The sequence below is a fragment of the Mobula hypostoma genome, chromosome 3 (genome assembly GCF_963921235.1).
Source record: "Mobula hypostoma chromosome 3, sMobHyp1.1, whole genome shotgun sequence".
In the NCBI taxonomy this organism is placed as follows: Eukaryota; Metazoa; Chordata; class Chondrichthyes; order Myliobatiformes; family Myliobatidae; genus Mobula; species Mobula hypostoma.
Window position 1 is genome coordinate 159085578 of NC_086099.1, and position 21940 is coordinate 159107517.

The window sequence follows — 21940 nt, forward strand, 5'->3', positions numbered from 1 at the left end:
GGGGCCAATTCTGATCTCATTACTATCCAGCCTTTTACCTTTCAGAATGATTATGGTTATTATTTGCTGTAAGTGTGATTGTAAGGAAGAATTAAAGGTACAAAGTATGGAAGAGACCAACTGCAATGGAACAAAAAAGAAATAGATTCTGTATGCAGAATAAGTTTAAACTGTGCTTTCAAGCATACACAAAAACCTACAAAATGTAGTAAAGAATACATTGCAGAACTGCACAAATGTTCCCAGTACTGTGAATTTAAAGATGGACTTTCTAATGCATTAAGGGACAGTCCTGTGTGTGGCATGCACAGTCATAAGAGAAGATTGAAGCAGTGGTACAGGCACCGAAACTGGAAAATGTGTCATAACCCAGGTCATGCTTGGGCCTTGTAAACTGCTACCACTGCTTTTTCCCAAACATCGCTACAGTGCTGCATCCATTGAATGCACTGTTGCAGACAGGGATCAAGTGGAAATGCTCAGAAAGATGTGAAAGAGCATTCAAAGAAGCAAAGACACAAATAACATCTGATGAACTGTTCACCCATTATGACCCATTGCTACCCATCAGATTGACATGTGATGCATCCCCTTATGGCATTGGAGCTGTTTTGTCACACATTATGAAAGATGGATCTGACCATCCGACTACATTTGCTTCAAGATCATTGACAAGCGGAGAACTATGCACAGATTGAACAGGAAGCGCTTAGTCTAGTATGGGGAATAAAGACGTTCCACCATTACCTCCATGAACAAAAGTTTATGCTAGTGACAGATCACCAGCCCCTTGTGTCCATTTTCAATCCCAGGAAGGGAATTCTAGTGATGACTGCTACCCAGTTACAACGTTAGGCACTATTCCTAAGAGCCCACACTTATGACATAGAGTTCAAGTGTACCAAACTACACAGCAATGCTGATGGCTTGTCCCATTTTCCATTATTGGCAACTGAAGATGCAAAGTCTTCATACTATGACCCAACAGAAGTGTTCCACACCGCATTGGTGGACCAGTTGCCAATAACAAATTCTGAGATGCAAAGGGAAACAAGGATGACCCGGCATTGTCCAAAGTCTATGAAATCATGATGCAAGGATGGCCAGTTCATGGTAACTCTGTTTCCAGAGTTCTCAGTGAGATGAAACGATGTCAAAGAAACCTGATATGTGGATCTTGCTGGACATGAAGGACACCTGGGTACAGTTAAGATGAAGAATCTTGCCCAAAGCCGTGTGTGGAGGCTGGGAATAGAATAACAGATTGAAGACTTGGCCAAAAGCTATTTAGGATGCAAGAAGTTCAGAATGCACCTCCATAGGTACTGTTACACCTGTGAGACTGGCCGCCTTCAGCATGGCAAAGAGTGTATATTGACTTTGGTGGGCCATTCATGGACTCCATGTTTCTGATTGCTGTGGATGCTCATTCAAAGTAGCCGGAGTTTATACCAATGAAGTCAACCACATCAGAAAAGTCTGTTACCGCTCTGAGGATGATCTTTGCCAGAAGTGGCTTATTCGAACAAATTGCGAGTGCCAATGGACTGCAGTACATGTCAGAAGAATTCCTAATGTTCATGAAGAAAAATAGCTTCAGACATTTCAAGTCAGCTCCTCACCACCCAGCAACAAATAGGTTAGCTGAAAGGTCCAATAAAGCGACGGACCAGGAAGATATTTCTCTACACTATACAACTTCCTTTCTGTGCATCAGAACTCTGTTCATGAAACAAGAAGTCAAATACCTGCAATAGTCTTCATCTGTGATCTCTCATAGACCTCCTGAAACCAGACCTCTGGAGGAAAGTACAGAATAAGCAGTTCAGTCAGACGCCAAGAGAATGAGCAAAGAACTTTGCGATTGGACAGGAAGTCCCAGTGCGTGATTGCCAAGAAAACAAGCAGATACCCGGTAGGATAGCTACAAGAACCGGGTATCTATTGTGAAAGCACGTTTATTTGGAATATGGGTTTATGAAAGGGAAACTGAATATTTTGTACATATACAGTTTTATGTTGCATTAACCTAAAGGGGGATGGTGAAATGTATGGATCTTAGCACTACTATTGATCTGTTGTTTGTGCATACGTATTGTTCTCTCTCTTTCACTCTCTCTCCCTTGCTTGCTGCAATGTGAATACACCAATAAAGCAATCTCTCATGTGCATGCTTTTATTTAGTTGATATGTAGTTGCACAGACACAATTTCAACTCATTAATTGCTAGTAGAACTACTGACCCGATGTGGTTCTCTGGGCTGCTGGCATCATTGGTTCAAAGCTGTTACTTGAACGTATTGTATCTGCCTGCCATCAGGTCCCCACAGACCCACTTGCCCCTGTGGCACAGTGGATAATAGTTTCTGGATATAGATAAGCCAACTAAAAACTGAAGATGATTTCACTTTGCTTTGTAATGCATATTTAATTTAATATAATTTTAGTCATACAAAATGGAGCCTGGCCTCGAGGATTGAAATTTAACACAATGATACAGAACCTAAATTGCAGTATGGTTAGTGTTACAATTCACTCATTCAGCATATATGTAGCAATGTTGTACACATGCATTGCTTCTGTCTCCAATGTGACATCCCACACATTGGATATTAGAACAAAAGGCACCTTTTTGATCTGAAAACAGTTCCCATAGTTTGTGGGTTAACAAGCCAGATTTCTCACTCCAAGATATTAAATTATAGGTTGTCACTTTTAAAACAATTGCTAGACTGAAGTAATTGCTCAAAATTCTACAATTGTTTGTTTAACAAATACAGAAACATTTACAAAAGAGATTTTCTCCATCTGCAGTGATGACCCTTGCTGGAAATGTTTAGCATGGGATATAGCAGAAGATGACTTGTTGATTACCCAAATATTTCAAATTTTGAACCTAAAGTGTGAGAAATTCTCTGGTACAGCATTATACGTTGCAAATTTTAAACAAAATACCATAATACATATTTACAAATGCTCTGAGAAAAGGATGAATTTTTAAAACATTTTTTTTACTTTTTCATAAGACCCAAAAGAAATTATAATAGTGCAAACACTTAGTATAAAAAGTTATAATTAGAAATTTACATTCACATTTAACATTTCCATGAATATTATCCACTTTTAACATTAAAGTTCAGACAAATATTGGATTCTTAAGTTAATTCTTGCAGTTCCAAAAGGGAGTGAAAGATATCTTACAATATTCAATATGCACATAAAAATAGACCCGTATTTAAATGTGGAAAATTAGCAAGCTTGCTGCAGTTCTTTTTTTAAATGAAACTCATAGCAATGTTTTTTTGTCATGTGACACAGCATAAAATTAATGGTTGTAAAATATTGGACTTAAATACAGAGGCCACAATGCTTGAAAATTTTTACAGTGCTCAACCTGCCTTTCCCACATGCAAAGTTGTTATCTTCATTATATAATGTTCACACAGATTAGGTTGTGAAAATATTAGAATCAATAGTACAGAATGAATTTAATAACATCCCCTTTTCTCTGACAGAATACACTATACATATTCTTATAGTTGATGTTATTGCTACTGAGTAATAGTTATGGGGACAAAATGCAAGAGAAAGGCTTTCACCATTCAATAAATGCTGTAAAATTCTGTATCTTTTGACAAAGATTATCTATAATCAATGGGAGTTCTCTATCTTTGATATTTGATAGGTTTTAATATCAGTTGTGGAGGCCAACAAAAGAAGAATAGCAGTTTTTAAAATTGTGTCAACAGTCATGCGTACATAAATAAAACTTTGTTATAAAAATTAATTAGTCACCTGACATGTGCTTTTATAAATATCATACACAATCCATACTGTATAATCATTAATTATTTACAGAGAATATATACAGTACCATAAATTCTTGCAGAGAATGGTATGAGAAAGGCTGACATGGAAAGTATGAAACAAATGAAACAAAAAATAAATAAGGCAATATTTAATGGATAATTTAATAATGTGTGGATATGTCTATTGGCAGCTGAAGTAAAAAGTACTTACTTTGTAACTTAAAGTCATATGGTAGTATGTTTTTTGTACATTTAGAAAACAAACAGAAATGGTATAATGTACAAATTCTAGTCATAAGTTATTCAGGCTTCTAAAATTCATCATTTCACTTAAAAAGATAATTTTCTATGCCAGAAATGTAGTTCTTTGCTGCTTCTAACAGGTAGTTAGCCCTTAATGTGCCAGTCCAAGCAACATTTCTCACACGACCCAAATCTTTAGCCTTTGGTTTCAATCGCAGCAATTCTGGTGGCAGATGGCCTATATAATCCTGGTGACTGTTCTAGGAAGACGTTCTTCTTTTCTGTGCTGGACTTCCAAACATCTGAATCTTCTTGCATGATCAGTGCACGCTGTCAATATTAACTGATCTTCTCCCATTGAACAGCTCAAAAGGCAGACTTCATTTTTGTGCCAACATTCATTATGCTTCTTCAACAACAGGTATGGGTGGAATACAATGCACAGGTTGATTTGTTTGCATTGTAGCAGCGTGAAGTGTCCCAAGTCCTGCCTTTACTGTGAAACTGGCCACTGATGACACTGAGGGACAGCTGGTCCCTAGTTTTGCTCTTCCATGTGAAAATATTTTTCTCCCTAAATTTGTTGAACTTGCTTGTGGATTAGTATTCACTTTTCCTTCAAGGAAATACGTCAGCATTTCTCCTTTTCCTTTAACACTGACTTTGCCACGACAGACAAACTCAAAGTTGCACTTGTTGAGTATTCGATGGACATCTTCTGTTACCTGGAGATTGGTTGTTAGAAAGACTCTTAAGTCATATTCCCCTCTCCTCAAGAACTTAAAACACCTATAAGCAGTTAACATTTCAGATACACACATAGTGGATGCTGGTCAGAGGGTTATACTGGACATTTGCTGAAGCTTGAACTGAAGTTAAATTCATTATTTACCATATGTAAATGACTTAGGTATGAATATACACGGTTCACTTTGCTGATGATAGTAAATAAGGGGGTCTTGTTGATAATGAAGCAGGTTATAATGAATTGCAAAGAGATCTTGATGGTTAGAGAGATGGGCTGAGGAGTAGCAAATGGATTTCAACTTAGAAAAGTGTGAGGTGATGCATTTCAGACAGTCAAACTGGGGTAGGACTGGTAGGCCATAGGCAAGTGTTGTGGCACAGAGGGACCTGGGAGTGCTAGTGCACAGTTCACTGAAAACAGCTACACAAGCAGAAAGGGAGTTAAAGTGATTTGCATGCTCACCTTCATCAAACAGGGCATCGGATTTCAGAGTAGGGGCATTATGTTGCAAATATACAAGTCACTTGGAGATTTGTGTACAGTTCAGGTCACCCTGTTATAGGAAAACCATTGTCAAGGTGGAAAGAGTGCAGAAGAGATTAACGAGGATGCTGCCTGCACCAGAAAGCCTGAGTTACCGGAGAGGTTGGCCATGCTAAATCTTTATTCACTGGAATGCAGGAGAATGACTGCTGGCATCATTGTAGTTCATAAAATTATGAGAATATGGATAAGGTGGACGGTCATATATTTTTCCTTAGGGTTGGGTAGTTCAAAAGTAGCAGGCACAGATAGACATAGAACATTACAGAACAGTACAGGCTCCTCACCCCACAATGTTGTGCTGACCTTTTCACCTCCTACAAGAACTATCTAACCCTTCTTTCCTACATAACCCTCCATTTTGCAATCATCCATGTGTCTGTCTAAGAGTTTCTCTTAGATATCTGAACAAATACACCACAGTTGTCACCAACTTTATCAAGACCTGTGAGGCTGAGTGTGTGCCTTCAAATGTATTGGAGATACCCAAACTAAAAGCCATGGATGAATTAGGAGATTTGTAGTTTGTTGTCTGATCATTGCTGTATGTTGTTCCTGCACTTACCTTGTAATCCTTGACTTCTTTACCATCTAATAAATGATCAATCTCTGTCTTAAATAACCTCAGCAAATAAACATCTGAAAAGATTCCCTTCTCAGCAGGTTAAAGTTAAGTTAATACAGGGAGGTAAAACATATGATGATTTGAATTCAGGGCAGCTAGGCTGCTGTGATGACTTGGTTAAGGAGAGTAATTTAGAACAATATAATGAACATCATTGCATTATGGAGTGAGTAAATAATTATGAAGGAGAGATGGACTTGCCCTGGATATTCATTCCTGGTCAGTGGAGGTTAATTTGTAATGTAATTGCAACTATGCCCTGCATGCCACCTCCAAGATTCAGTTCAGTTGAAGTCAATGATCTTGTTGTTTCCTAGCAACCAGCAATTAGCCTGCAGGTATAACTTTATATTCTTACGCTGTATGTACAATAACAAGTTACAACAACCAAAGATGCAAGAGAATATATAGTATATAATGCAGATATTTCAATAATTGAAATATATAGATAAGCAAACAAAATAAAAATATATTCCAGGATGAAGGGGTGGTCCTATGAGGTTAGCTTAATAACCGTGGCTTGCAATTATTTCTGTTTAGATGAAGTGACCTTGTTGAGATAAACCAATCTGTCAGAAAGAAATCAACAGAATGCATCTGAGAGGATCTTTCTTCCATTCTGGATTCAAAAAGTAATGAGCATATTCTCAGGAGCTGAGGATAGGGAACTTTTTTTCATTTATCTTTAGCATTGGACCTTTCTACCCTGGGGACTACAGATGTTCTTTCACTGCATTTGTTCATAGCTGAGGTTGACAGGGTTTGTGGTGCTTGAAGAAGTGTACAGGTTTGATGAGAAAGTAAACAAAGCCATAATCCTACCAAATGACAAAGCAAACTCGAAGTGTCAGAGGGCTTATTTCCGTTCCTATTTTTTAAAATGTTTTTAGAGAACAATTAGTAAGATGAATAATAATTTAATGAGTAAGAAATTAAAAATTGTATGCCAATATATTTTAGGTTGTTGAGATCAGTATCTCCTGAAGTATTGTGAAAGAACAAATAACTAACTTGTATTTTGCCTTGAACGCCTGTGCTATCCATTCTGCTGGCAACGTTTACCGTGTTTCCCCATATGTCGTACTGTGGTCTTCTTGCTCCAATCACACCCGCCACTACAGGTCCAACATTTATTCCTATATAAAGGAAATAAAATGTGGTGGTGATTTCAAAATTGATCTTTGATCACAGTCTTACAAATAGTGAAAAAAAACATAAGTCAAAGGAAAGGAGCAAATGAAAATAGCTCCTGCAAATTCAGATTACTCAACTAATTTCTTTTGTCATTTTATCCTTGACCGATATATTTAGTGAAATTTATAGTAAAAAAAAATAAAATTCTACAATCAGTAACAATGGTCAAGAGCATCCTGCCTCATTTGGGAGAAGATAAGCTCAGAAATCAGCTACTAATGACCTCCTCTGAATATCCTATCCTCTTCTCTCAGCTTCTCTTTTCCTATCTTTAATGCTTTTCCAGCAGCAGCAGAAACAAAGGAGTGCTATGGAAGAAGAAAAAGAAAAAACATGCTGCCCATTAGTCTCAATGAATTCAGAGACAAAATCTGCAAGTCATAGTCATAGTCATACTTTATTGATTATGACTATGACTTGCAGTTTTTGTCTCTGAGGAGCATGAGCACTTTAAAGAGCTTTTACATAAATAATAACTATTTACATACCATTGGATCACACCATGGATGGAAAACATAGAAAGCCTACAGCACAATACAGGCCCTTCGGCCCACAATGCTCTGCCGAACATATACATACTTCAGAAATTACCTAGGGTTACCCATAGCCCTCTATTTTTCTAAGCTCTATGTCCCTATCCAGGAGTCTCTTAACAGACACTATTGTATCTGCCTCCATCACTGTCGCTGGTAGCCCGCTCCACACACTCACCACCCTCTGCATAAAAAAAAAACTTACCCCTGACATCTCTGTACCTACTTTCAAGCACTTTAAAACTGTGCCCTCTCGTGTTAGCCATTTCAGCCCTGGGAATAATCCTCTGACTATCCACACAATCAATGCCTCTTATCATCTTATACACCTCTATCAGGTCACCTCTCATCCTCCGTCACTCCAAGGAAAAAAGGCCAAGTTCACTCAACCTATTTTCATAAGGCATGCTCCCCAATCCAGGCAGCATCCTTGTAAATCTCCTCTGAACTCTCTCTACAGCATACACATCCTTCCTGTAGTGAGGTGACCAGAACTGAGCACAGTACTCCAAGTGGGGTCTGACCAGGGTCCTATATAGCTGTACGTTACCTCTCGGCTCTTAAACTCAATCCCATGGTTGATGAAGGCCAACACACCGTATGCCTTCTTAACCACAGAGTCAACCTGAGCAGCAGCTTTGAGTGTCCTATGGACTCGGACCCCAAGATCCCTCTGATCCTCCACATCGCTAAAAGTCTTACCATTCATACTATATTCTACGCTCATATTTGACCTATCAAAATGAACCACCTGACACTTATCTGGGTTGAACTTCATCTGCCACGTCTCAACCCAGTTTTGCATCCTATCGATGACCCACTGTAATCTCTAACAGCCCTCCACACTATCCACAACATCCCCAACCTATGTGTCATCAGCAAATTTACAAACCCATCCCTCCACTTCCTCATCCAGGTCATTTATAAAAATCACAAAGAGTAGGGGTCCCAGAACAGATCTCCGAGGCACACCACTGGTCACCAACCTCCATGCAGAATATGACCCGTCTACAACCATTCTTTGCCTTCTGTGGGCAAGTCAATTCTGGATCCACAAAGCAATGTCCCTTTGGATCCCTTGCCTCCTTACTTTCTCAATAAGCCTTGCATGGGGTACCTTATCAAATTCCTGGCTGAAATCTATATACACCACATCTACGGCTCTACCTTCATTAATGAGTTGGAAGGATGTTTAAGGAATGCATCTATCTAATGAAAGAATGCTACATATTCAGCACAGGGTGATGCACAGATTAATTGATAAGATGCTTCTTTTATACCCACAAAAGACATCATGCCAGCAAGTTCTAGCCATTTTATTTGATCATCATGGGCACTAGATAAGCTTAACAGTCTTCACTCAGCATACATACACAGGCACATAGATGAACACCCACATAAAAAAGCACATGTCCTTATGTCATTGCCGAGTAGTCTGTAGTAGGAATCCTGATGAAGCAACAGCCCTCCACCACTTATAGGGAATGATCCACAACTATAGATTCTTTGTGTTATATTTCAAGGATATAGGTGGACCATAAAATTATATGAAATTTAATATTGTGTTAAACAGATGCATTTTCAAAGCCTTATTGAAAATACTGTGTAATTGAGCGCCAACATTTCAGATAAGCACATTTGAGTTTATATAAACATACTTTAGGCACAATGTATCTTAGAACTTAGGATACATAAAATTATTAGCTTAATTAGAAAGTAAGATTACCAAATGTAATAATAAGTCAACTGCTTACCAACTCTCAAGACAAAGTCATTGTATGACTGATAGTTGATTTCATCTAGAACATCAAACATTTCTATTGCAAATTCTGCCAGAGTACTCAGATGGGAATATATTGATCTTTTTGCCTGCAGTTTGAAAAAGAGATGAAGAAATATTATCAAAAGTGGTTAACATTTACTTGTTGGAATTGGAGTTGATGATATTGGATGTAGTATATGTTGAATGTTGATATTCAGGTGCATTCCATGTGGTATGAAGGGCTATCATAATATTAATTTGCTTTTGTGTGGTAGTTTGAGTTTGGTAAAAGGGGATACGCATGCAACACAGTCAGTGTAGTTAATTTCTTTAATTGCCATGTTGACTTATGGTCACAATAAGTTTGAGAGAAAGATTTTCTCAGAATCAGGACCCAGTAAGTACCATATTAAGGATTCTGACCCAACTATCTTTTTAAATAGCTTGCCATAGAAAGTCACAAACATAATACTGCTTTAGTTAATCCATTACAAATGGAAAATCAAATATTTCCCAGGGAGAATATGATTTAAATGGTTTCTGGGTAAAATTTCATCACTCCAGAGACTTAATCTGATTTAATCCAATCACAAATTTCTTATACGCAACTGCAATGATTTTCCTGTAAAATGGTGTCTTTTTGCGGTAAAGAAGTGCTGATTAAGATATTAGATTGTATTACTATGAAATTATGTCTGTCATTGGATACTGACAGAACTGCCAGATTTTAAATGTACTGCACTCTGGCAGAGCCCTAACACAGAAACATGCTCTGACAAGTTCCCTCTTCTTCAGCACACTGCTCCATCACTTCTCCAACCATTCTACTGAACCATGCCAATTGCCCATGCATATACTGCTCATATGACCCAATTGTCTGATTTGTCCTCAGATCTCTGATCACCACTGTTTCCTTTATCTAATATCCAATCCACATTTCCGTCATTAATGCGGACTCCCTCCTCTGAATCCTGCCTAAAGCATTGACTCAAACCTGACACCCATTCTCAGTTATGTCTTGAATCCAAGCTCCAATCCTCTTTTTCTTTCCTAATCTCCAGGCTCAATGCAAGTCTTAAATATTCCTGGAGGCTTCTTTTAGGTACATCATCATACCTCAAAGAATGAAGGAAAACGTGGAAGATGCAACCAGGAAGGCTTGGTATCTTGGTTAAATTAAATTTTCATGTGACCCGTCACCAAAACTAATATTGGTGCTTCACTACACTTGGTGCTATAGGATTTCTAACCCTCCATATTTTTTTAAGGCACAAGTCCTTAGCCATTACATTAATCAATGATGAAGAGGGAAATGATGGTTTGTTCATGTTCACAATTAACTTGTGTTCTGGTCAATTAATATTCTTTTCCTTTGCCTACCAAATAGGACAAGGAGGGCAGAGATTCATCACATCTGTCCCTGCCTCAGTGTAGTTTTGCCAGTAATTGATTGGTGTCAATCCCTGAATTGATTTTGAGTGCAAAAGCCTTTCAATGTGTGTTCCTGTGTTTGAATAAACATAAGCCCTCTAACAATCCTCTGAACTTTCAAGTATCGGTGGACTTAGATTGCTCAGGTTGTTTAGAATAGCTTTAGAAAATGAGAGGAATGAGGTAGGGTATTATAACTGTGATACTGCCAGATTAGTAGTCCAGAAGCCCGCACTATTTCTTCAACTATGTCTCCTAAACCTGTTGTCCACACCACTTTTAAACACAACGACATGGGAACAACACCACCTGAAGTTTCCTCAAAGTCGCATATTATCTTCATAATGTTCACATATTACCTTCATAAACAAGGCGGATGAACTTAGAGCATGGATCAATACATGGAACTATGACATTATGGCCACTACAAAGACTTGAATGACTCGGGGCAGGAATGGCTGCTGAGTGTGCCAGGATTTAGATGTTTCAAAAATGGGAGGGAGGGAGGGAGGCAGAAGTGCTGGGGGAGTGGCATTGTTAATCAGGGATAGTGCCATGGCTGCAGAAAAGGAGGAAGTCATGGAGGGATTGTCTATTAAGTCACTGTGCGTGGAAGTCAGAAACAGGAAGGGGTCAATAACTCTACTGGGTGTTTTTCATAGTCCCCCAATTGTAACAGAGACATTGAGGAGCAAATAGGGAGGCAGATTCTGGAATGGTGCAATAATAATAGGGCTGCTCTGATGGGTGATTTTAACTTTCCTAATATTGACTGGCATCTCTTTAGTGGAAGGGGTTTAGATGGGGTGGAGTTTGTTAGGTGTGTTCAGCAAGGATTCCTGAAGCAACATGTAGATGAGCCAACTAGAGGAGAGGCTGTATTTGATCTCATACTAGGAAATGAACCTGGTCAGGTGTCAGATCTCTCAGTGGGAGAGCATTCTGGAGGTAGTGATCACAACTCTAATTTCCAATACCATAGTGCTGGAGAGGGATAGGAAAAGACAATTTAGGAAAACATTTATTTGGGGTAGGGGGAAATATGATATTAATAGGCAGGAACTCGGGAACATAAACTGTTCTCAGAGAAATGCACAGCAGAAGTGTGGCAAATGTTCAGGGAATGTTTGCATGGCATTCTGCATAGGTATGTTCCATTGAGGCAGGGGAAGGATGGTAGGGTAAAAGAACCATGGTGTACAAAGCATGTAGAATATCTAGTTAAGAAGAAAAGGAAAGCTTACGAAAGGTTCAAGAAACTAGGTACTATTAGAGCTCCAGAAAATTACAAGGGTGCCTGGAAGGAGCTCAAGAATAAAATTAGGAGAACTAGAAGGGGCCATGAGAAGGCCTTGACGAGCAGGATTAAGGAAAACACCAAGGCATTCAAAAAGTATGTGAAGAGCGAGAGGATGAGCCATGTGAGAATAGGACCAATCAGGAGCCACAGTGGAAACACGTGCATGGAGCCGGAGGAGGTAGTGGAGGTACTTAATAAATACTTTGTTTCAGTATTCACCAGTGAAAAAGACCTTGGCAATTGTGGGAATGACTTAGAGTGGACTGAAATGCTTAAGTGTATAGACATTAAACAAGAGGATGTGCTGGAGTTTTTGAAAGGTACTAAGTTAGATAAGTCACTGGGACCAGACAAGATATACCGTAGTCTACTGTGGAAAGTGAGCGAGGAGGTTTCTGAGCCTGTGGCGATGACCTTAGCATCATCAGTAGTGTCAGGAGAAGTACCGGAGGAATGGAATGTTGCAAATGTTGTTCACTTGTTCAAGAAAGGGAGTACAGATAACTCAAGAAATTATAGACCAGTGAGTCTTACTTCAGTGATAGGCAAGTTGTTTTGGAGAAGATCCTGAGGCAGGATTTATGAGTATTTGGAGAGATACAACCTGAATAGCGATAGTCAGCATGGTTTTGTCAGGAGCAGGTCATGCCTTATGAGCTTGATGAATTTGTTCAGGATGTAACAAAACACATTGATGAAGGTAGAGCAGTGGATGTAGTGTATATGGATTTCATTAAGGCATTTGATAAGGTTCCCCATGCAAGGCTCAATCAGAAAGTAAGGAGACATAGGACCTAAGGAGACCTTGCATTGTGGATCCAGAATTGGCTTGACCACAGAAGGCAAAGGGTGGTTGTGGATGGTTTGTATTCTGCATGGAGGTCGGTGACCAGTGGTGTTCTGCAGGGATCTATTCTGGAACTCCACTTCTTTGTGATTTTTATAAATGACCTGGATGAGGAAGTAGAAGGGTGAGTTAGTAAGTTTGCTGATGACACAAAAGTTGAGAGTGTTTTGGATAGGCTGAAGGGCTTTCAGAGATTACAGCGCTACATTGATAGGATGCAGAACTGGGCTGAGAAGTGGCAGATGGACATCAACCCAGATAAGTGTGAAGTGGTTCATTTTGGTAGGTCAAATTTGAAGACCAAATATAATATTAAAGATTAGCCTCTTGGCAGTGTGCAGGACCAGCAAGATCTTGTGATCCGTGTCTATACGGCACTCAAAGCTAAGTGTTGCTAAGAAGGTATATGGTGTGATGGCATTCATCATACGTGGGATTGATTTCAAGAGCTGTGAGGTATTGTTACAGCTATGTAAGACCTTAGTTAGACCCCATTTGGAGTACTGTGTTCAGTTCTGGTCATCTCACTAGAGGAAGGATGTGGAACTGTAGAGGAGATTTCCAAGGATGTTGCCTGGAATGGAGAGTGTGTCTTATGAGAATGGGTTGAGTGAACTTGGCCTTTTCTCCTTGGAGCGACAGAGGATGAAAGGTGACCTGATCGAGGTGTATCAGATGATGGGAGGCATTGATTTTGTGGATAGCCAGAGGCTTTTTCACAAGGCTGAAATGGCTAACACAAGGGGGCATAGTTTTAAGGTGTTTGGAAGTAGATACAAGGGGGACATCAGAGCTAAGTTTTTTTTACACAAAGTGGTGGGTGCATGGAATGCACTGCTAGCGATGGTGGTGGAGGCAGTTACAATAGGTTTTTTTTTAAGAGACCCTTAGATAGGTATATGGAGCTTAGCAAAATAAAGCAGTGATCCCCAACCACCGGGCCACGGACCGGTACTGGGCCGCAAAGCACGTGCTACCGGGCCGCGAGGAAACGATATGATTTGGCAATATGAAACGATATCAGTCAGCTGCACCTTCCCTCATTCCCTGTCACGCCCACTGTTGAACTTGAACGTACGCGAGGTCCTTATACACGTGAGGTCATCAGTGACCCAAGATGCAAATGACCCAAGACGTGCAAAGTAATGGGTCCATGACCCATTTGTGAATGTCCCCGGTGAATCATCCATGTCAGCACGGGAAAAAGATCAACTCCTCGAGCTTGCAGATAATGGTGGGCTGAAAAGTATGTTTGACATAACATCTCTGCCGGCATTCTGGATCAAAGTCAAGGCTAAATATCCTGAGATAGCCAGGAAAGCGCCGGGCATGTAAATGTCAGCCCAGATCAGAGGTGATTGCCGATTGTGTTGCCTCTGATCTGGGCCGACAATTACGTGCCGGGTGGCACCTAATTAATTAGCTTGTTTATTTCGGCTTTTTTCTTAAAGGTGTGCTGGGTGCATTCCGGCCACCACTGCATTCTTCGTGGCAATGTATCGGTCCACGGCCCGAAGGTTGAGGACCACTGTTATAATTGACTTATCACTATGTTTATGCGAGGAAAATATGTGCTGTGTGTTTAATATCAAATTTGTAAGATAAACCCTTTTAGAAATGAAATTGAGTGTATTAGCCACTTATAAGTAACTTATAGTTGACTTATCACCTATATTCCAGTTGTGTTTAACACCAGACCCCCTACCCCGAGTCGGCCGGTCCACAAGAATATTGTCAATATTAAACCGGTCCGCGGTGCAAGAAAGGTTGGGGAGCCCTTAAATAGAGGGCTATGCGGTAGGGAAATTCTCAACAGTTTCTAGAGTAGGTTTAATGGTCGACACAACATTGTGGGCCAAAAGGTCTGTAATATTCTGCAGACTTCTAAAATCTAAAAAAATTATTGTGGCTGCAATAAAATCCTAGAACTTCTTTTGGCATTGTATGAGCACCTTCACCAAAAGATGGCAACAGTTCATGGGAATGCATAATTACTTCACAAAGGAAATTTGGAATGAATAATAAATATCATCTCTCACAAATGAAGAGAAAACAAAGACCTCAATACATAAAGATAAGATTGGTATGATTTTTTTTTGTTCATTAATAGGGAAGGAAACCTCCATTCCTTAACTTATGTTGTTTATGCATGATTTTGGTTTAGCACCATATGACTGATACATAACAGCCCTCTTAAGTGGTTTTGAAACCACTCAGTTGAAGGACAATGATGCACCCACTCCCAACTTTACTTTCACGTCTTTATCTCGAAACGCTATATCTTTCTTTATGACTATGTCAAATTATTGACTGTGTAAATTACTTTACCAGCAACATAACATCCCATAAATAAAATGACTAGTGACACTGTTCCAAGTCTAGGCATAATTACTTTAACAAAGTCCTTATTTCCATTATAGGATTGAACTGTTAATGTCTTTTTCAAGTGCAGCTATGGACTTAGACTATAAAGAGAAAAAGATAATTAACGTTAATACATGATGGCCTGGGGCTGCTCCCATTTTCAGGAAGTTCAGGGGCCTCGTTGAATCTCAGATACTTTGGCAGGGCTCTCAGCTGAAGAGACACTTAGACTAGAATTAAATAACCAATTACTTTGAAGCCAAATGTTTCTTATTGCATTTATTTTGCTAGAGTGCTTCTTGTTAGTGTACAGTTCTATATATAAAAAAGGAAACATTCGTGTAAGCATTGTACTTTATAGTTCAGAAATAGACCATGTTGCCTACAAGGCACTAGTCTAACCTTATAATCTTTACAACCCTCCTCCTAACTTACTTCTCTTCAAAAGTTTCATTTTCCCTCATGCACTTATCTAGGACCCCTCAATGTTTTGGTGATAATAACCTCAATTGTTCTTTATGAAAGAATCCCACATTCTCACCATTTATTTCTCCTGAATTACTCAGCGAAGTTAGTTTTGCCTCCTTTATTTTTATGGCTCTTCCTCCAAATGGAAACATTTTCACTACATTGGTCCTGTTCAACCATTTGTATTTTTAGAGACTAATAGCAGATTATCTTTACATCTTCAAGAAAAGAAGTCACATTTTATAGCACTGTTTGAGCTTTTCCAATAGTTACACACTCATAGTTCTGATAATATCCGAGAAGATCATTTTTTTATTTCTCCATTGCTTCCATCTCATTTTGTAATATGCAGATGAGAATAATACACAATCCTTTAAATGTGCAGTCCAACCAACTTCTGTATACTATTTTGTCTCTGTGGGTGTCTCAACCAAAACTGAACCTGTCCTTTCCAAACAAGCAGTGCTGTTGAGTAGGAGACGGAACCTGGAACAATGTTCCCTTACTGAAACAAATGGAGATGTATTGTTCCAAATCTACACAGTTCAGATCTTTTTTCTAAACTTGCTGATATATTTTAGTAGGTTCTCAAGAATCATGTCAAATGAACCAGCTTTAAACAAATATAGTATATAATGCTAACCAATTGTGCTCTGTACCAGCAACATCCATCAATTAGTTACATTGAACTAGACCCAACAGTAAGGCTCTTATGGTCATTGTTATGCCAGTTTAGCAATTTAGTGCAGCTGGATATTCAATCAATGCATGCCACAAACCCTAAAGGTAACACACATAACAGCCCTTTAAAGGGTCAAAGCTTTCATCTGATATCCTGTAGTTATTCAGATTTCCAACTATTTAATGTGCACATGGGTCTAGATTTTTCCAAAGAGAATCCCTTTCGTTTTGTTTCTTCCCAAACTGATCGCCATCATTATCGCCTGGCTAAAGAACAGGCTGGTTGTTAAATAATCTGTACCTTGTTACCAAGTCTCTTTCATGGATTCAGTACTCCATAGCTCAGAGATATTTATTGGCTTTATTGCCCTCTGAGAAACTATGCTCCTCAAGTTCTGACCTCTTGATTAACACTGGATTTAGTAATTCCATCATTAGTTCTACGTTTTTAGTTGCTAATTCTCTAAATACTGGCATTGCAGCATTAAAGTTTTAGCATGCTTACTTGTATAAATTGCTTTTTAAAATCAAACTTTTTGATCATGCCTTTGGCAACTGCTTCCATGTCTCCTTATATCATTTATGGTTAATAATTCCCTTATAAAATAACTAGCAATAATTTTGTTGTGCAAATGATGTTATGCATGAGTTGTAATTGCCCTTAGCAACACAGAAAACAATAGGTGAAGAAAAGTACAACTGATTAGCCTTCTGCCATCCTAGTCACCAATTTAATCTGTTGTTGACAAATCATAGTAATCAATCTCAAACAACTGGTATACGGTACATCAGACACAGATGAGGAATGTAGAAGGGCCTTGGGAACTATTGTAAAAGCTAATATTTTCCTCACAATCACACTGCATTTGACCAATTCCATGTCTCTATTTACTCATATGCCATGTCCCAAACTATTACTTTCTGAAAGAAAATTACATTTGAGTCAATTAACCCTATCTACTTCTATTTTCTTGTGAAGGAATCTGTTCGCATATTCACTAATATATTGTTTGCATGGATTTATGTTGTATAATGTTCAATGTTCCTTCAAACACTGACTGCCAAGTTTGGCTCCATTGTTTAAATCTATATTGTCAAAACCTCTATTGTACTGTATGGATGCATGGTGAAAACTATTTTCTGACTGGTTCTTATACTGTAATTCAGGTCATCAATCTCACACCTTTGCTGCTAGCTCAATCAATTATCCTTGTCATGGTGAACTAGTAGCCCAATTTTACCTTAAATGCAAAGAAATCTCCAAGTTGTAGCCTTAAAATGAAATTCCTCTTTGGCTCTTTCTGCTGCTGTCTGTCAGGAGTTTGTACATTCTTCCCATGACCATGTGAGTTTTGTCCGGGTGCTCCAGTTTCCACCCACAGTCCAAAGACATACCGGTTAGTAGGTTAATCAGTCATTGTCAGTTGTCCCATGATTAGGCTAGGGTTCAATTGAGGGTTGCTGGTTGACATGCCTCGATGTGCCGGAAGGGCCTGTTCTGTGCTGTATCAATCAATAAATAAATAAACGCATTGCCTGTGTTGATAAAGGGATCCAAAATGAACTAGAAGAGGTCATACAGAGGTTCTGAGTGCCAGTTATACTATCTATAACAGTTAATAAGGATGGGCAACTTTAAATCTTGATAAAGGTTCCTACAAAGTTAGTACGGATAATTTTATGGCATGAAAACTGCAAAGCAGGTTGTTGTTGGTCATGGCTGAGTGCCAGTTAAATTAACTACTGGTACTTATTATTGAGGTTGCAATTCAAAGTTTTGAGATCACTTGAGCTAGTACTTTCTTTCAATAAGAACTTGGATCTAGCATCAAAGCTCCGGGAGGAGGAGGAGGTCCATGAGAATAACAATTAAAGAATTCTTTGAAGAAAATTCTGAATCCCATTTGAATGCATTTCTTCCTTTGCTCTTCACTTGCTGCTTTATATAGGAAGAAGACGTTCGAATCCATGGACTCTTCTCACTGCCTTTGTAAACCAGCCAATATAATTAAATTGGTAACAACATCTCTTCGATGCTGATAACTGACACAGCTACACCTCAAGGTTGTGTGAACGTTCCTACTCTACTCTCTATACATACAGTACATGACTCTGTGGCTAAGCACAGCTCCAAGGCCATTTACAAATTCACCTAGGACACCATTGTTATTAGGCAAATCATAGGTGGTGATGAATCAGTATACAGAAGTTAGATGAGACATATGGTTGAGTGGTGCCTCTCAATTAGCTCAGTAAAACTAAAAAGCTGATTTTTGACTTCAGGAAGAAAAAGGAGGGCCAATATGTGCTAGTCCACATTGGGAGATCAACATGGAACAGACTGAACAACATTAAATTCCTGGTCATTAACAAATTGGACGACCTGCCTTGGGCTGAGAACTTCGATGCAATCACAAGGAAGGCACATCTGGATTTATTTTCTTAGATTAATGAGGTTCAGCATTTCAATAATTACTCTAACAAGCTTCTATGAATGTACTGTTGAAAGTATCCTGACTGGTTGCATCATGGTCAGATATAACAAAGCAGATTCACAGGAACGAAAGAAACTGCAGAGAAGTAGTGGACTCAGCCCAATACATCACAGCCACATCCCTCCTTCAGAAACCTGAAGTCACACAGCACCTGGTTCAAGCACAGCTACTTCCCTTCAGTCATTTAGCGCTTGAACCAACCTACGCAATCTGAATCACTACCTCATATTGCAATGACATGATCACTTTGATATGCAATGGACTTTACTTTTAAAAAAAATGCTGTTCTTTCTATAATTTTCACATAACTTTAACCCAGGAGTTCCCAACCTTTTTTATGCCATGGACCCTGACTATTTACCAAAGAGTCCATGGACCCAAGGTTGGGAATCCTGTCCAAAACCATTCTGTTCCCTCCACAGTTTCATCAACTGGCCCTTTCAGATTCTACCACTCATCTACACACTAAAGCAATTTACACTGACAATCAACCTAACAACCTACATACTTTTTTAAGAATGTGGGAGGAAACTGGAGCAGCTGAAGGAACCCCACATGGTTATAGGAAGAATATGCAAACTCCATGCAGACAACACCAAAAGTCAGATTTGTTTTACCAAGGCCACTCGAGCTATGAGGCAACAGTTCTTTTTTTTAAACCAAGGCAACCTGTGCTACTGTGTCAACTGAGAAAAAAATAGACCGAGATTATAGTAGGAATATACAAAGGCACTTCAGGAGAAATAAAATGTTGAGTAGATGTAATCATGATAGGTGTTGAAATTAAAATTAAAGAAAGCTATGTAAAAGCAAGTGTTTGTTAGGCAACAGAATTAGTAGCAGTAGAATGCAACTGTTCAGCTGAGAAGTTAAAGTAATAATAATAACAGTAATAAGTTTCTCTTAATTAGATTGAGAGGAAACATTCACGGTACTTCTGAATGCCTTTTTATGATTAGACATAGACATAAGACATAAGACAAAGGAGCAGAAGTCAGCCATTCAGCCCATCGAGTCTGCTCCGCCATTTTATCATGAGCTGATCCATTCTCCCATTTAGTCCCACTCCCCCACCTTCTCACCATAACCTTTGATGCCCTGGTTACTCAGATACCTATCAATCTCTGACTTAAATACACCCAATGACTTGGCATCCACTGCCGCCCGTGGCAACAAATTCCATAGATTCACCACTCTCTGGCTAAAAAAAATTTCTTTGCATCTCTGTTCTGAATGGGCACCCTTCAATCCTTACGTCATGCCCTCTCGTACTAGATTCCTCCACCATGGGAAACAATTTTGCCACATCCACTCTGTCCATGCCTTTCAATATTCGAAATGTTTTGATGAGGTCCCCCCTCATTCTTCTAAATTCCAAGGAATACAGTCCAAGAGCGGACAAACGTTCCTCATATGTTAATCCTCTCATTCCCGGAATCATTCTAGTGAATCTTCTCTGAACCCTCTCCAACATCAGCACATCCTTTCTTAAATAAGGAGCCCAAAACTGCCCACAGTACTCCAAGTGAGGTCTTACCAGCGCCTTATAGAGCCTCAACATCACATCCCTGCTCCTATACTCTATTCCTCTAGAAATGAATGCCAACATTGCATTCGTCTTCTTCACCACTGACTCAACCTGGAGGTTAACCTTAAGTGTATCCTGCATGAGGACACCAAGTCCCATTGCATCTCAGAACTTTGAATTCTCTCCCCATTTAAATAATAGTCTGCCCATTTATTTCTTCTGCCAAAGTGCATAACCATACACTTTCCAACATTGTATTTCATTTGCCACTTCTTTGCCCATTCTCCTAATCTATCCAAGTCTCTCTGCAGACTCTGTTTCCTCAGCACTACCGGCTCCTCCACCTATATTTGTATCATCAGCAAACTTAGCCACAAAGCCATCTATTCCATAATCCAAATCGTTGATGTACAATGTAAAAAGAAGCGGCCCCAACACGGACCCCTGTGGAAAACCACTGGTAACCAGCAGCCAACCAGAATAGGATCCCTTTATTCCCACTCTCTATTTTCTGCCAATCAGCCAATGCTCTATCCACGTATGTAACTTTCCTATAATTCCATGGGCTCTTATCTTGTTAAGCAGCCTCATGTGTGGCAGCTTGTTAAAGGCCTTCTGAAAATCCAAATATACAACATCCACTGCATTTCCCTTGTCTAGCCTACTGGTAATTTCCTCAAAAAATTGCAATGGGTTTGTCAGGCAGGATTTTCTTTTAAGGAAACTGTGTTGAGTTCTGCCTATCTTTCATATCCCTCCAGGTACTCCGTAACCTCATCCTTGACAATCGACTCCAACAACTTCCCAACTACCAATGTCAAGTTAACAGGTCTATAATTTCCTTTTTGCTTCCTTGCCCCCTTCTTAAATAGTGAAGTGACATTTGCAATCTTCCAGTCCTTCGGAACCATGCCAGAATCTATTGACTAAGATCATTGCTAATGCCTCCGCAATCTCCACAGCTATTTCCTTCAGAACATGAGGGTGCATTCCATCTGGTCTGGGAGATTTATCTACCGTTAGATTATTCAGCTTCCTGAGTACTTTCTCTGTCGTAATTGTGACTGCGCACACTTCTCTTCCCCGACACCCTTGAGTGTCCAGTATACTGCTGATGTCTTCCTCAGTGAAGACATGCAAAATACTCGTTCAATTCCTCTGCCATCCCCTTATCCCCCATACAATTTCTCCAGCATCATTTTTTATTGGTCCTATATCCACTCTCACCTGTCTTTTACTCTTTATATACTTGAAAAAGCTTTTAATATCTTCTTTGATATTATTTGCTAGCTTCCTTTCATAGTTCATCTTTCCCCTCTTAATGACCTTCTTAGTTTCCTTTTGTAAGCTTTTAAAAACTTCCCAATCC

General features: G+C 39.2%; 1 protein-coding gene across 5 annotated transcripts in view; it reads right to left on the reverse strand.

The window, feature by feature from the left end:
- Positions 1 to 2197: 2197 nt before the first annotated feature.
- LOC134344352 (adenylate cyclase type 1-like) overlaps positions 2198 to 21940 on the reverse strand; it is a 279148-nt gene continuing 259405 nt past the window's right edge. For 4 of the 5 annotated variants that reach the window (XM_063043992.1, XM_063043991.1, XM_063043994.1 and 1 more), the window contains 3 exons: positions 9450 to 9564; positions 6980 to 7104; positions 2198 to 4777 (listed from right to left, as the gene is read on the reverse strand). In XM_063043992.1, coding sequence (XP_062900062.1) covers positions 4454 to 4777; positions 6980 to 7104; positions 9450 to 9564 — 564 coding nt within the window. In that variant the 3' untranslated portion in view covers positions 2198 to 4453. The remainder of the gene's footprint in view (positions 4778 to 6979; positions 7105 to 9449; positions 9565 to 21940) is intronic. The other variant, XM_063043995.1, reaches the window with a different exon arrangement.